At 38.3% G+C, this 14,035-nt stretch overlaps 1 protein-coding gene across 3 annotated transcripts in view; it reads left to right on the top strand.

Annotated features, from left to right (window-relative positions):
• Positions 1–14,035, top strand: part of POLQ (DNA polymerase theta) — a 115,165-nt gene that overhangs the window by 1,917 nt on the left and 99,213 nt on the right. For 2 of the 3 annotated variants that reach the window (XM_049877546.1, XM_049877564.1), the window contains exons 3-6: positions 3,679–3,809; positions 5,588–5,744; positions 7,363–7,471; positions 9,407–9,626. In XM_049877546.1, coding sequence (XP_049733503.1) covers positions 3,679–3,809; positions 5,588–5,744; positions 7,363–7,471; positions 9,407–9,626 — 617 coding nt within the window. Of the gene's footprint in view, positions 1–3,678; positions 3,810–5,587; positions 5,745–7,362; positions 7,472–9,406; positions 9,627–14,035 lie in introns of those variants that run through there. The other variant, XM_049877555.1, reaches the window with a different exon arrangement.

Genomic DNA, 14,035 nt, shown 5'->3' with positions numbered 1-14,035 from the left:
TTCTGTTTCCGGAATCCTTGGCGATTTTCGTGTGGCTTGGCATCTGTCTTCTCCTCTCTTTGTTGCTTCGTTTGCTTTCATATCACAAAAGAAATTTACTTAAGGTATACCCTACACTAATAATGCTTCAGTAACATTACAAAGGAAGTCCATTCCCAAATCGGGTTATAACCACAGGTATAGGGTTTAGGATTTACAAACGTATTTTGGGGGGGACACAATTCAGTCCATAAAACAGTGATTGTGTGATGAGAGACGTAACTGCCCATTTCCCAGGTGACCTCAGTTGCTTTTCAGGGTGTGAACATTATACATTATATCTTATAAAGTGACCTGCTTGTACAGGGTTGTATACACAAAATCATACATAATATACTTTATAGAAGATTTATATGGGTTTCCAGGGGAAACACAGAATTTTTAACCTGGGCTTGCTACACTGACTTTAGAAGCTAACCACTGAGTAAGATACCCTTTCGTATAGATTTGCCTATTCTAAAAATGATGAAGTTATATGAATAAGTGGGACCATATAATATGTGGCCTTTTGTGGCTGGCTGCTTTTACTTAATGTTTTCAAGGTTAATCCATGTTGTAGCATGTATGAGTACTTCATTTCTTTCTATAACCAAATAATATACATTGTATGGATATTCAACAATATCATTAATATTACACACAAGTAACGTTATGCTGAAGATCGTTCAAAAATGGTTGCAGCAGCGCATTGACATGTAACTGCCAGAAATTCAAGCCAGATTCAGAAGAGAACGTGAAACGAGGGGCATCATTGCTGATGTCAGATGGATTCTGGCTGAAAGCAGAGAATACCAGAAAGATGTTTACCTGTGTTTTATTGAGTTTGCAACGGCATTTGCCTGTGTGGATTATAACAAACTATGGATAACATTTTGAAGTATGGGAGTTCCAGAACACTTCATTGTGTTCTTGCTAGAGTTGTATATAGGCCAAGAGGCAGTCGTTTGAACAGAATGAGGGGATACTGTATGGTTTAAAATCAAGAAAGGTGTGTGTCAAGGTTGTATCCTTTCACCATATTTATTCAATCTGTATGCCGAGCAAACAATCCAAGAAGCTGGACTGTATGAAGAAGAACGGGGTATCAGGTTTGGAGGAAGACTCGTTAAGAACCTACCATATGCAGATGACACAAACTTGCTAACATTTACTGATGAAGGACTACAGCCTTCAGTATTGATTATACCTCAATGCAAAACAAAATTCCTCATAACTGGATCCAGAAGCAACATCATGATAAATGAAGAAAATATTGAAATGAAAATAAAAGAATTTCATTTTACTTGGATCCACAGTCAACATCCGTGAAAGCAGCAATCAAGAAATCAAACAATGTATTGTATTCGGCAGATCTGCTGCAAAAGACCTCTTTAAAGTGTTGAAAACAAAGATGTCACTTTGAAGACTAAGATGTGCCTGACCCAAGCCATGATACTTTCAATTGCCTCATATGTATGTGGAAGCTGGACAGTGAATAAGGAAGATCGAAGAAGAATTGATGCCTTTGAGTTACGGTGTTGGTGAAGAATATTGAATATACCATGAACTGCTAAAAGAATGAACAAATCTGTTTTAGAAGAAGTGTAGCTAGAGTGCTTCTTGGATGCAAGAATGGCGAGATTTGTTTCATATACTTTGCATACTTTGGACATATTATCAGGAGGGACCAGTCCTTGGAGAAGGACATCATGCTTAGTAAGGTGAAGGGTCAGTGAAAAAGAGGAAGACCCTTGAGGAGATGGATTGACAAAGTGGCTGCAACAATGGGCTCAAATATAACAACTACTGTGAGGATGGCGCGGGACTGGGCAGTGTTTCATTCTGTTGCGTGTAGGGTTGCTATGAGTCGGAACTGACTCGATGACACCTAACAACAGCATATGATATACTACCTTTTTTTTTTTCCTTCCTTCTTTCTTTATTTTTATTGTACTTTAGATAAAGGTTTATGGAACAAACTAGTTTCTCATTAAACAGTTAGTACACATACCGTTTTATGACAATGATTAACAACCCTGCGACATGTCGACACTCCCTTCTTGACCTTGGGTTCCCTATTACCACCATTCCTGTCCCCTCCTGCCTTCTAGTCCTTGCCCCTGGGCTAGTGTGCCCTTTCAGTCTTATTTTGCTTTATGGGTCTGTCTAATCTTTGGCTGAAGGATGAATCTTGGGGTTACTTCATCACTGAACTAAAAAGGCATCCGGGGGCCCTACTCTCAGGGTTTCTCCAGTCTCTGTCAGGCCAGTACGTCTTGTCCTTTTTTGTGAGTTAGAATTTTGTTCTGCATTTTTCTCCAGCTCTGTCTGGGACTCATTCTGTTGTGTCATCCCTGTCAGCAGTCAGTGATGGTAGCCAGGCACCATCTAGTTGTACTGGACTCAGTCTGGTGGGGGTTGTGTTAGATGTGGTCCATTAGTCCCCTGGGCTAACCTTTCCCTATTTATGTTTAGTTTTCTTCATCCTCCTTTGCTCCCAATGGGGTGAGTATCTTAGATGGCTGCTCACAGGCTTTTAAGAATCCGGATGCTAGTCACCAAAGTAGAATGTAGAACATTTTCTTTATAAACTATGTTATGCCAGTTGAGCTAGATGGTCCCTGAGTGGATATACTACCTTCTATTTATCAGTTTTTTAGTTGATGGATATTTGAGTTATTTCTACTTTCTGGCTATCCAGAATAATACTGCTGTGAACATTTGGGTACAAATTTTGGGAAGATGTTTGTTTTCATTTCTCCTGGTTGTGTACCTAGGAGTGGAATTGCTGGCTCACATGGTAACTTGTTTATCCTTTTGAAGAACCTCAACTGTCCCTTGATTATGTCTTCTGTCTGTTTTCAGGTCCATTACTTTGGTTCAGCCCACTATCATTTTCTAGATTATGTAATAGCCTTGTAGCTAGTTTATCTTTTTCTTCTGGTCTTTCCCTGCTCCTGCAGCCAAAGTGGTTTTTATAAAGTACAAATGTGATCTTATCACTCCCCTTCATAAGACTCGTCAGTCACTGTGCATTGCTTTCAGGATAAAGGCTAAACTCTTTACCTGGCGAGATTATAAAACCCTCCCTCAGCCCTTTCATAGCTCTTCTTTCACTTCCCTGCTTGTACTTCATACTCCAGGTTTACTGAATGACTTCCAGTTATCTGAACATGTCAGGCTTTCCTCCAGATCTCTGGACATGCTGATTCTTCTGGTTGGCATTAGTTTTCTTCTTCCTCCCTTCTCAGCACTGAGTTCTGTCCCCTTCCCATAAGTTTCCTTCCAACTTCTGCATCCTCTATCATAGTTTTATCACAATATGTTAAAATTTTTCATTTCCTTCCTCAATAGTCTGTAAACCTCTGCAGGACAGGGATTTACTCATTTGGTACTTAAAGGACAAGGTCTTTAGATATAAGCTAGGCACTCAGTAGTATTCATTGATTATTGATATAAAGATTTATGTAATAATGCTTTATTTTCGGTGAGAGACTATTTAGGAAGCTGGTGTAAATGTTTTAGATGCTAGTTGGGGCATTAATGATAGGTTAGCATTAGGTTTTGAAGCTAATAAATGGTGATTTAAAACATTTATTAATGCAGTGTGCCAACTATTACTTCTTTTTGTGATACCCTTTTGAAATAATCATGTTTTAGCTCCTACCAGTGCTGGGAAGACTCTTGTTGCTGAATTACTTATCTTGAAACGGGTTTTGGAAACGCAGAAGAAAGCTTTGTTTATTCTGCCCTTTGTCTCTGTGGCTAAGGAGAAGAAATACTATCTCCAGGTAATGCTCTTGTACCAAGTTTGCAACAGTGAAAGGCATATGATCAGAACCTTGGCTTTCCTCATTTGAATAGAGTTGTGAAAGCAAGTGAAAAATAAAAATTTCTTTTATTGCATCCCAACATCTCTTTAAAAGTTGACCATTTATGGCAGGGAACTCTAGAGCTTGGCTGCTAACCAAAAGGTCAGCAGTTTGAATCCACAGCTGCTCCTTGGAAACCCTATGGGATAGTTCCACTGTGTTTTATAGGGTTGCTATGAGTCAGAATCGACTTGACTGCAACGGGTTTTATAACGGGGTTATAGGAGAAAAGGCCATGAAATTAAAGAGCAGTTGGTAAAATTTGTGTAAAAACTTGTAAACTTTTCCTTAGAAAGTAAACAATACTTCGATTGGCATGTAAGTGTGCGAATTAAGAGTCAGGATTTTAACTGACTAGTAGTGCTGGATGGAAGCACGGAGAGGAAAGAGTGCTTAAGGAAGCGCATCTCATCTCAACTGAGGATCTTCTGGGAGCATTTAGACGATGAGGAACACGACCCATGGGTGCATGGGTGAAGCCCTAGGCCTGTGATCTGTTCCTGTGTTCTCCTGTAAAAATGAATAATATTAACAGTTTACATTTCAGTTGTACTCATTGGTTTCTAAGGCATTTTCCCAAATACAGAGTTTCATTAAATAGAAAATTTACAACTGTGAATTCTGTAGTGGAAAAACATGCCATTAGAATGAAGAGGTCATTGTACTGGGAGTTCAGGAAGTCTGAATTCTAGTCCCAGTTTGGAAACCCTGGTGGTGTAGTGGTTAAGAGTTTGGCTGCTAATGAAAGGGTCGGCAGTTTGAGTCCACCAGCTGCTCCTTGGAAACCCTATGGGGCAGTTCTACTCTGTCCTATAGAGTTGCTATGAGTTGGAATTAACTTGACAACAACGGGTTTGGGCATTTTTTTAAGTCTCAGTGTTGCCACTATGTCTTCAGGCCAGGCATATAACTTTCTGGGCCTGTTTTTTTTATTTGTAAAATGAGGACATTAACCCTAGCACTGTGGGTCAACTCAATAAACACTCAGAAAAATTTTATTGAATGAACAACTCTAAAGTTCTATGGTTCTATAAATCTTTTTAACAGTTATTTCAGAGGCCAAATAGTCAACAAAGCTGGTCCTACATGGTAACATCCTCTCAACTTAGATCCAAAGTAACATAATGATGAAAGGATCCTTTTTATTGAGAAGGTATGTTAGTTAAAAGTTAAACTAGAAAAAGTTAACATCACAGTCCCACTGCATTTAACTTTTTAAAATTTTTCTTCCATTACATAGAGAACTGTTCTTTAGTGGGATAATGAGAATATTTTCCTCATGAAGTATATTGTGTGTTACATTGGCATTTTAGAAATAGCTAGTTTCTTGCTTATTTATTAGATAAAAAATGTTAGTGCCTAAGTTAATTTTCATCCAGTTTCTATAAATTTCTATAAATAGCTTTTAGAACTGCTTTGATTGTTAAGTGCTGCCATTAAAATGGCATACTTAATTTTTTGACGTTGTCTTAACAGAAAATCTCTACCGAGTTTTGTTAATTCTAAACTTCATATTTTTAGTGTAAAAATACCTAAAAAGAACCAATAGGTCCTGGCCAGGAATACTGACAGTAAACTGATAAAAGTCCTCGGATACTTAAGTCTGTGTTCTGGGATAGACCCAATTCGTGCTTTGACTTACAATTCATACATTTCAAATTATTTTTACATATGTTGTTCCTTTTTACTCAATTTAGAGCCTGTTTCAGGAAGTAGGAATAAAAGTAGACGGGTATATGGGCAGTACCTCTCCAACAGGGCATTTCTCTTCCTTGGATATTGCTGTCTGCACAATTGAGAGAGCCAATGGTCTGATCAATCGCCTCATAGGGGAAAATAAGATGGATCTTGTAGGTAAGCCAAATAAGGAAATAAATACTTTCTATTACTATTTTTGATGGAATGCAGGGAAGCTGTTGTGATTTCTCCTTACCCTTTGTTGTTTTTCTATTGTTTGTCATCTACTTCTGGAGGCAAGAATTGGCATCTGTGATGTTACGACTTAGTAAAAAAAAAAAAAAAAGCGTAAGTTTTGTGTCCTACAGTTGTTATTGTCTATACTACCTTGCTTTTTCGTACTTTACAAAACAGAGGATATCCTTGAGCCCTTGAATCATTTATTGCTTCTTTCCTGGCTAAACTTTACCAGGAATAAAAGGAAGCATGTGGGGTTTTGGTTTACCATCTCAGCAATCAGCATATTTGTGTATTTATTGTCATACTCTGGGGCTATGATGTCCTGATTACGCCTGAACCCAGAGGCTACCATTTAGCAGGGAAGTGGTGGAGAGCCACAGAAACTGACACTGTGTTTGAGCTTGGGACTCTAGGACTCTAGGAAGGTTTTCCAGCCTATGGTTTTATTATTTTTAACCACTGTGGAGGGCCCACTGTGTAGAGATAGCAACAGGAATAAAATGGTTGTAGCAACAGCAGCAACAATTCTCAGTTAGCTGCTGAGCTTAAAATACCATGGTAAAGTTTAATAACACACGGACGGTTATTAAAAGCTCTCTAGAAGCCTGTAGAAAGAAATTACATGCATCAATTTGTATCAGAATTCTCTTGTTACTTGTGTCTCCCACTGGACTTTAAATATTTTGAGGATTGAGACTGAATGTTAAGTGTTATATCCAGTGAACCTAGTACATCGTCTAGCACACTAACCAAATATTTTTTGGATAAACCAATAAATGTTGAAATAACTCACCGTGACTCAGATAGCTTACTGATGAGAAGGGGCATCACATGCCAAAAGGAAATAGTCTGAAAGATCTTGATTTTGCAGGTGGGGGATTTATGGGGGAGACACCAGTGCACTTGGCAATGATGTTTAACTAAAGAAGGTATTGGTTGGTACTAAATTTTCACTAATTACTGAGTGTTGTTCCAACTGCATAGACTGGGCCAGCTCTCCAAGTAGCGGAGAAGAGGGTTATGATCAGACTTACGTTTTGAAATAGGGTGACTCAGTAGCCTACCATAATCACACAAAAAAATCTGTTAAAATCATGTGTTTCTCCTTGATCTTATTCTGTGTTTCCAAGCAACTTGCTAACATGAGAATGGTTGCCCTGATTGTTTTCCCACAGAAAAGCCAATACACCGAATAACTGACATAGATGTCTTTGATATTTCATTGTATATTCATTTCTACAAGACTGCCAATTTAGAAGTGACCGAGTAACGAGAGGCAGTTTTCCCTGGCTTGGTTAGCCCAGAGTAAGCAAATAATTGATTTTTAGAGACCAAATATATTGTAGGAGTACCACCCATGGCATCTGAAACATCTTGGAAAAGAATTGTCCATTGCGTAGAGTCCTGTTTTTGTTTTATGGTTAGAAATTTGCGTCAACCTGCAGTCTATCGTAATGACCATTACTTACTGTGTAAGATAAAACATTGAGTCTTTTAGAAGTCTTCTCAGAACTGTAGAATTCTGTAAAACCTGGTGTCTGGAAAATCCTTTTAGGAACGGTGGTTGTAGATGAGCTGCATATGCTGGGAGACCCTCACCGAGGATATCTGCTGGAACTTCTGCTGACCAAGGTTTGCTATATTACTCAGAAATCAGCATCTTGGTGAGTACTGGAATAACTTTGGGTTTTTGAAATTCCAAACGGTGTTGAGAAAGTGTCCCATAAGTACATAACAAGTAGTAGTTAAACGGAAGCTGGAGAGCAGAGCTTTCCTTATCCGTCCCAAAAGAAGTACTTCAGACTGAGATTGATTTTAGATTACTCTGTAAACGTTCTTAAATTTCTGACTGCTCGCTCTGCTTGATCTCAGTGAACATACTTTTATGCTAGATTTTTTAAAATCTAGTTTTGGTATTTGTTATGTAATTAAAAAAGAAAAAGACGTGTTAATTATACATGCATATAATTTAAGTAGTCAAGGCTAATTTTGAAAAGCAGCCTTTCTTTCACCCCCACTTACCAGAGGTGACTAGTTTCAACTCTAAGCTTTTTTACTTCCTTTTAATTTTTTTATTTATGGCCTTATCTTTAAGTGCAGCTACTCGAGTTTTTAGTTTTAGATGTTATCAATCGTCTTCTTACTACAGAAGATGAAGATCCAGTCCTTTTTTATATTCTTTATGCACCCCTACCCACACTCCTCCCACAAAGTGGGCCCTACAGCCTTTCTCTCCACCTCTCATCATCATCATCATCATTTCTGCTGTCCAAATATAATTATGTCATAATTTTGCTTAGATCAGTATTCACCGTTACACTATTAAAAAACCTGTTCCCATCGATTACAACTGATGGTAACCTTGTGTGTCAGAGTAGAGTTGTACACCATAGGGTTTTCAGTGGCCGATTTTTCAAAAGTAGATCACCAGGCCTTTGTTTTAAAGCATCTCTGGGTGGACTCGAACCACCAACCTTTTGGTTAGCAGCTGAGATGTTAATTGTTTGCACCACCCAGGAACTCTTGTCAACTGAGCCACGTAGCATGCTATGATGGCTTTTGCTTTTCTAAATGACTTTTTGTTTTCTCTGAAATTAATGATAGTCTTTTTTGTTTGATGGCTTGGTTTTCTATGGACTTCTCACTAATTTGTTCCCAACCTCCTCCCCAGTTATGTCAGTCTCCACCCAATATATTTCAACATATTTGCTATTCTACCAGTTTCATCTTAGTAAAGAAGTTTCTCCTATAGCCTTCTGAGTTGCTCCAGTCTGGATAGGTTAATCTACATATGTGCTAGATAGCAATCATCTTAGGCTCTCCCTTTATCATCATCACTCATTTACATTGTCTTCTGCTTGAGTCAGAGCCCCCTTTTTTTGATCATCTGTCTTTTTCCTGGTTTATCTCCTCATTTTTGTAGAGATATCCTCCAGGATCTTCCAGAGAAAAGGCATATGTATATACATTTTTTGAGGCCTTGTATGTCTGAAAATGTCTTACATTTAATTCATGTATTGTCTAGGTAGAAAAGTCAAGATTGGAAATACTTTCTGTCAAAGTAGTCAAGGCATTACTTCATTGTCTTCTAGTTTCCATTATTAAAACCAAACCCACTGCTGTTGAGCCGATTCTGACTCATAGAGACCCTATAGGGTTTCCAAGGCTGTAAATCTTCATGAAAGCGGACTGCCACATCTTTCTTCCACAGAGCAGATGATGGGTTTGGACCACCTACCACTGCACCATAAGGGCTCCTTTACATTACCACATACTCTCCATAATGTCTAACGTTAAAAAGGTTGACAATACCAAATGTTGACAAGGATGCAGAGCAATAGAACACACAGATCATAGGGTGTTACTTTGATATAGACTATTTGGTAAACAGCTTGGCATTATCTACTAAAATTGAAGATAATTATAATCTATGATCCAATAATTTTATTCCAAGGTGTATATATATGTATATATATATATATACCCAAAAAGAAAAGCATGTATGTGCACACCAAAAGACATGACCAAGAAAATTGTTCCCAGCACTATTTGTAATTAATACTCTATCTTTTAACGTTATTTTTGTTTGCTTTCCACAGCCAGGCAGATTTAGCCAGTCCTCAGCCTAATGCTGTGCAGATTATTGGCATGAGTGCTACTCTTCCTAATTTGGAGCTGGTGGCTTCCTGGTTGAATGCTGAGCTCTATCACACCGACTTTCGCCCTGTGCCACTTTTGGAATCAATAAAAATTGGCAGTTCCATCTATGACTCTTCAATGAAGCTTGTGAGAGAATTTCAGCCCATGCTACAAGTGAAGGTAAATTAATATTGTTACATCACTACTACAAGTATCTTTTGTTTGATTGTACTTGCTAGCAAGTTATTAATTTTTGAATTATGGAAATTAGGAATGGAAAAGTACTTATATGCATTATATATCCATTAGAAGGAATATTAACATTGAGCTAATCAATTTCATCTTGCAGATTTGGTGGTGTTGGTGAGAGAGGAAATGCTGTCGATTTAAATGATTATCATTTCCTGATTAATCTTATAAACTAATAATAATGAGAATTTTCTAGACTTTTTATTTAACTGGGGAAAGATTTTCTTATGGTTTAGTTTACATTAAATGCTAATATGCAAGATTAACCTGTTGTCGAACAACATGCATCATATATAGTAGAGTGGAAGGAACAATTTTTAGAGTCTGATAGACCTATCTCTGATACTTAATCGAGATACTTAACATTGCTGTGGTATTAGTTGAATCACAAAGCCTCTCTGAACCTAGTGTCTTTATCTACTAAATGCAATATAATACTTACAGGGTTGTTGTAAGAATGTAATATGATTTTTTTTTTTTTTGTCTAGCATCTAGAAGGTTTTACAAATGATAGTTCTTTCCCACACCTCTAAATGCACTTTAAAAGTTCTAGTTGATGGTATTTTATTTTTCTAAGCCTGATTCTTCAGCCTTAAAGTTAAAGAACTGATTCATGTATATGTGTGGAATGAGACATCTGTTTTTATGCAGATTTGTGCTTCTGAGAACTGAAACAACTAATTATCAGTTTGGGGTTGGGAAGAGGAGTGAGTTCTCGGTACCTCATAGCTATGCATTTGTAGACTCTGTGTACTTGGTATGGAATCTTACTGAGTTGCCTTGAGATTTATTTTGGACTTTTGTATTCTCTAGTAGCTGGCAAGACAATTGATTTTAGATCAATTGAGTATTTTTTTTATGATAGACTTATTATTTATACTTATTTAAAAATTTTTCGGGATTTCCTTAGGATTTATAACATACAGCTTTAATCCAGTCGACTTTCAAATAATTTACCACTTCACATGTGGTATAAGAATCTTAAAACAATTCCTCTCTCCTCATTTGTGCTATCGTCATATGTTTTACTTTTACATACGTGATGAATACGCAATACATTGATACTGTTTTTCTTTAGACAATAAGTTATCTTTTGCAGCAGAGGCCACAGACTCTTTCTGTAAAGGACCAGATAGCAAATATTTTAAGCTTTGCTGACCATACAGTCTCTATTGCCATTAATCACCCTTGTGGTTGTATTGTGAAAGTAGCCATGGAGAGTACACAAATGAATGAGCATGGCTGTATTCCAACAAAACCTTATGGACACTGAAATCTGAATTTCATATAATTTTCACGTGTCACAAAATATTCCTTTGATTTGTTTTTTTCCCCCAGTCGTTTAAAAATGTGAAAACCATCCCTAGCTCACAGGCTATTCGGAAAACGACAGTGGCCTAAATTTGGCTTGCAGACCACAGTTTACCAATCTCTGGTTTAAAACTATTAAAAACAAGAAAGAAAAAAAAAGAAAAGAAAGAAATTAATTTCTATTTACTTTCATTTATACCTTTCCAGCCCTCTTCATTTCTTTTGTAAACCCAAGTTTCTGTTTGGCATCATATTCTTTCTGCCTGAAGAATTTCATTTAATGTTTCTTGTAGTTTAGGTCTGGTAATGATTTCTCCCTTTTTTGTTTGTCTGAGAAGTCTTTATTTCTTCGTCTTTTTTCAAGTGCATAGAATTCACTTTTTCTGGTATAGAATTCTGAGTTGAGTGTTTTTTTTTTCCATTTACCTCTTTAAAGATGCCATTCCATTGTCTTTGGCTTGCCCCCCAGCAGCAGGGGGTCTAGTGATCTGGGTCCAGGACTTGTTTCTTCCTCAGGAGTAGAGGGACTTTTTCCTGTTCTGTCCCCTCAGCTGCAGTGGGTCTTTATGGCCTGAGTAGGACAGGATTTGCTGCCCTTAAAACTTAAAGCTTTTTGTTCTGTAGAGGACATAGGGGAGAGATCTGTGCGGGGCTTTGTGTCTTTCAGGCAGTGGCTGCTATTTCCCCTCCCCGAAGCCTACACCACAAAGGAGGCTTTCTCAGGTCTGCCCTCAGTCTTTCTCATGAGCACCCCTCATGAGGTCTTTGGAGAAGAGCCTGTAAGTGGGTTTGTCCTGCTTCTCTTTGGATTAGTTGGTTGTGCCACAACCTCAGCTCTCTGGTGTGTTCAAGAAAACTTGTGAATTTTCAGATTCTCCAGCTTTTTTGGTCGTCGTAAAGCTGGCAATGACACTCTTTCCAGCTTTCTGTAGGTGTTACTGGAGAGTCCAATACTATTAACTGTGGATGAAGGATTCTCCTGAGTGAAGGGTGTATCAGGTCTTTGGGAAGAGGAAGAAGCCTGTGTTTAATATGCAATGTATCAGGAAACTAACCATAACAAGTCAAGTGGATCTGATTCCTTCTTAAGATACAGTAAAGTCATTTGTGTTTTTAAGAAGTTTGATTGTTTATATATTGGCTGAGAGTCAATAGTGAAGTAATGGTGTGTGTATGTGTGTGTGTGTGTGTGTGTGTGTGTGGGTCGGTGGGCAGGTGGAATAACCTGGATTTATCATAAGGAATTAAAAAAAAAAAAGGGATTTCTGAGATAGCCTTACCATCTGCTACAGCTCCTCGCAGGGCCCACTGTACTCACTGTTACAGAAGAGGTTAAAGAGCAGCCTTTCGTGTTTCCTCGTTTGCTTGAATAACCTTCCCTTTAGATTCTGCCTCCGTGCTGCCCCAAATCTCTCCCTACATGCCCAGCTGCGTGACGTATCTTAGGTATTTTAAAAACATCAAACTATGTCCAGAATTAAATTCATTATCTTAACTCTCACACCTGTTGTTCTACCACGTTTTCCCTTTGTTAATGGCATGCATAATTCTTACAGTTGCCACAGGACAAAAATCCAAACACCGTTTTTGCTACCTCCATTTTCCCTCCACCTACAATTTATCACCAAGTTGTATCAATTTTACCTCCTAAATATGCCTTGAATCTGTCCATTTACCCCCACCTCTTCTGCTGCTATGCTAATCCAGGCTATCTTCATCTCTTACCTGGATCACAGTAGTTGCCTCCTAAATGGCATCTTCTCTTTCTCCTCCTACCCCATCCATTCTCCACATAACAAACTTGAGTGGTCTTTTTTTAAAAAGCAGATCTGATATGTTTCCTGCTTAAAACACTTCAGCTGCTTCTTATTACTCTTAGGATAAAGACCAACATTTTTAGCACAGCCTAGAAGATTGTCTGATCTGACCACAACCTACCTTCCAGCCTACCAGCCTTATCTTGTATCATGCCCAACAGTAAAGGTAGAGTCTGAAATTGGGAAGGCATGAAATTGGGAAGGCATGGTCCGCACTCTAAATTTCTCTTTTCTTGTAACAACAGTTATTTATTTGCAAAGGTAGCTAGGGTTGGCCCATTCATGTTCCCGAAGAAACCTGGTATTCTTAGAAGGCTTTCTGAGCTCTTTCATAGTAGTTTCCTATCACTATGTTTCCTCTTACTGAAGAAATGAGTAAAAATATATATATTTTTTTCCTCTTAGTGATAGGAAATGAATAAAAATATATATATGTTCCCCCCCCCACCCCTTTTACTGGTAGGAAATGAGTATGAAAGAGCTCAGAACACCTTCTGAGAATACCAGCTTTCTTCAGGAACATGATTGAATGGGCCAACCCTAACAACCTTTTCCTCAGAAGTTGTCATGGATTTCATTTTAATTGGATCCACTATCAACACCCATAGAAGCAGCAGTCAAGAAATAAAAAGATGCATTGCACTGGGCAAATCTGCAAAGGGCCTCTTTAAAGTGTTGAAAAACAAAGATGTCACCTTGAAGACTAAGGTGCACCTGGCCCAAGCCATGGTATTTGTAATCATGTCGTATGCATGTGAAAGCTGGGCAATGAATAAGGAAGGCCATAGAAGAACTGATGCCTTTGAATTGTGATGTTGGCAAAGAATATTGAATATACCACGGACTGCCAAAGGAAGGAACAAATCTACCTTGGAAGAAGTACAACCAGAATGCTCCTTAGAAGTAAGGATGCTGAGACTGTGTCTTACATACTTTGGACATGTTGTCAGGAGGGATCAGTCCCTGGAGAAGGACATCATGCCTGGCAAAATACAGGGTCAGCAGAAAAGAGGAAGACCCTCAATGAAGTGGATCGACATAGTGGCTGCAACAATGGGCTCAAGCTTAACAATGATTGTAAGGATGGTGCAGGACTGGACGGTGTTTCGTTCCGTTGTGCACGGGGTCGCTATGAGTCAGAACCGACTTGATGGCACCTAACAACAACACACCTCTTCACTTATCGACTATCTCGTTATCCAACGTTATGCA

The sequence above is a fragment of the Elephas maximus genome, chromosome 1, assembly GCF_024166365.1.
Source record: "Elephas maximus indicus isolate mEleMax1 chromosome 1, mEleMax1 primary haplotype, whole genome shotgun sequence".
Lineage (NCBI taxonomy): Eukaryota > Metazoa > Chordata > Mammalia > Proboscidea > Elephantidae > Elephas > Elephas maximus.
Note: the sequence above shows the minus strand (reverse complement) of the source record. Positions and strands in the feature narration are given on the sequence as shown.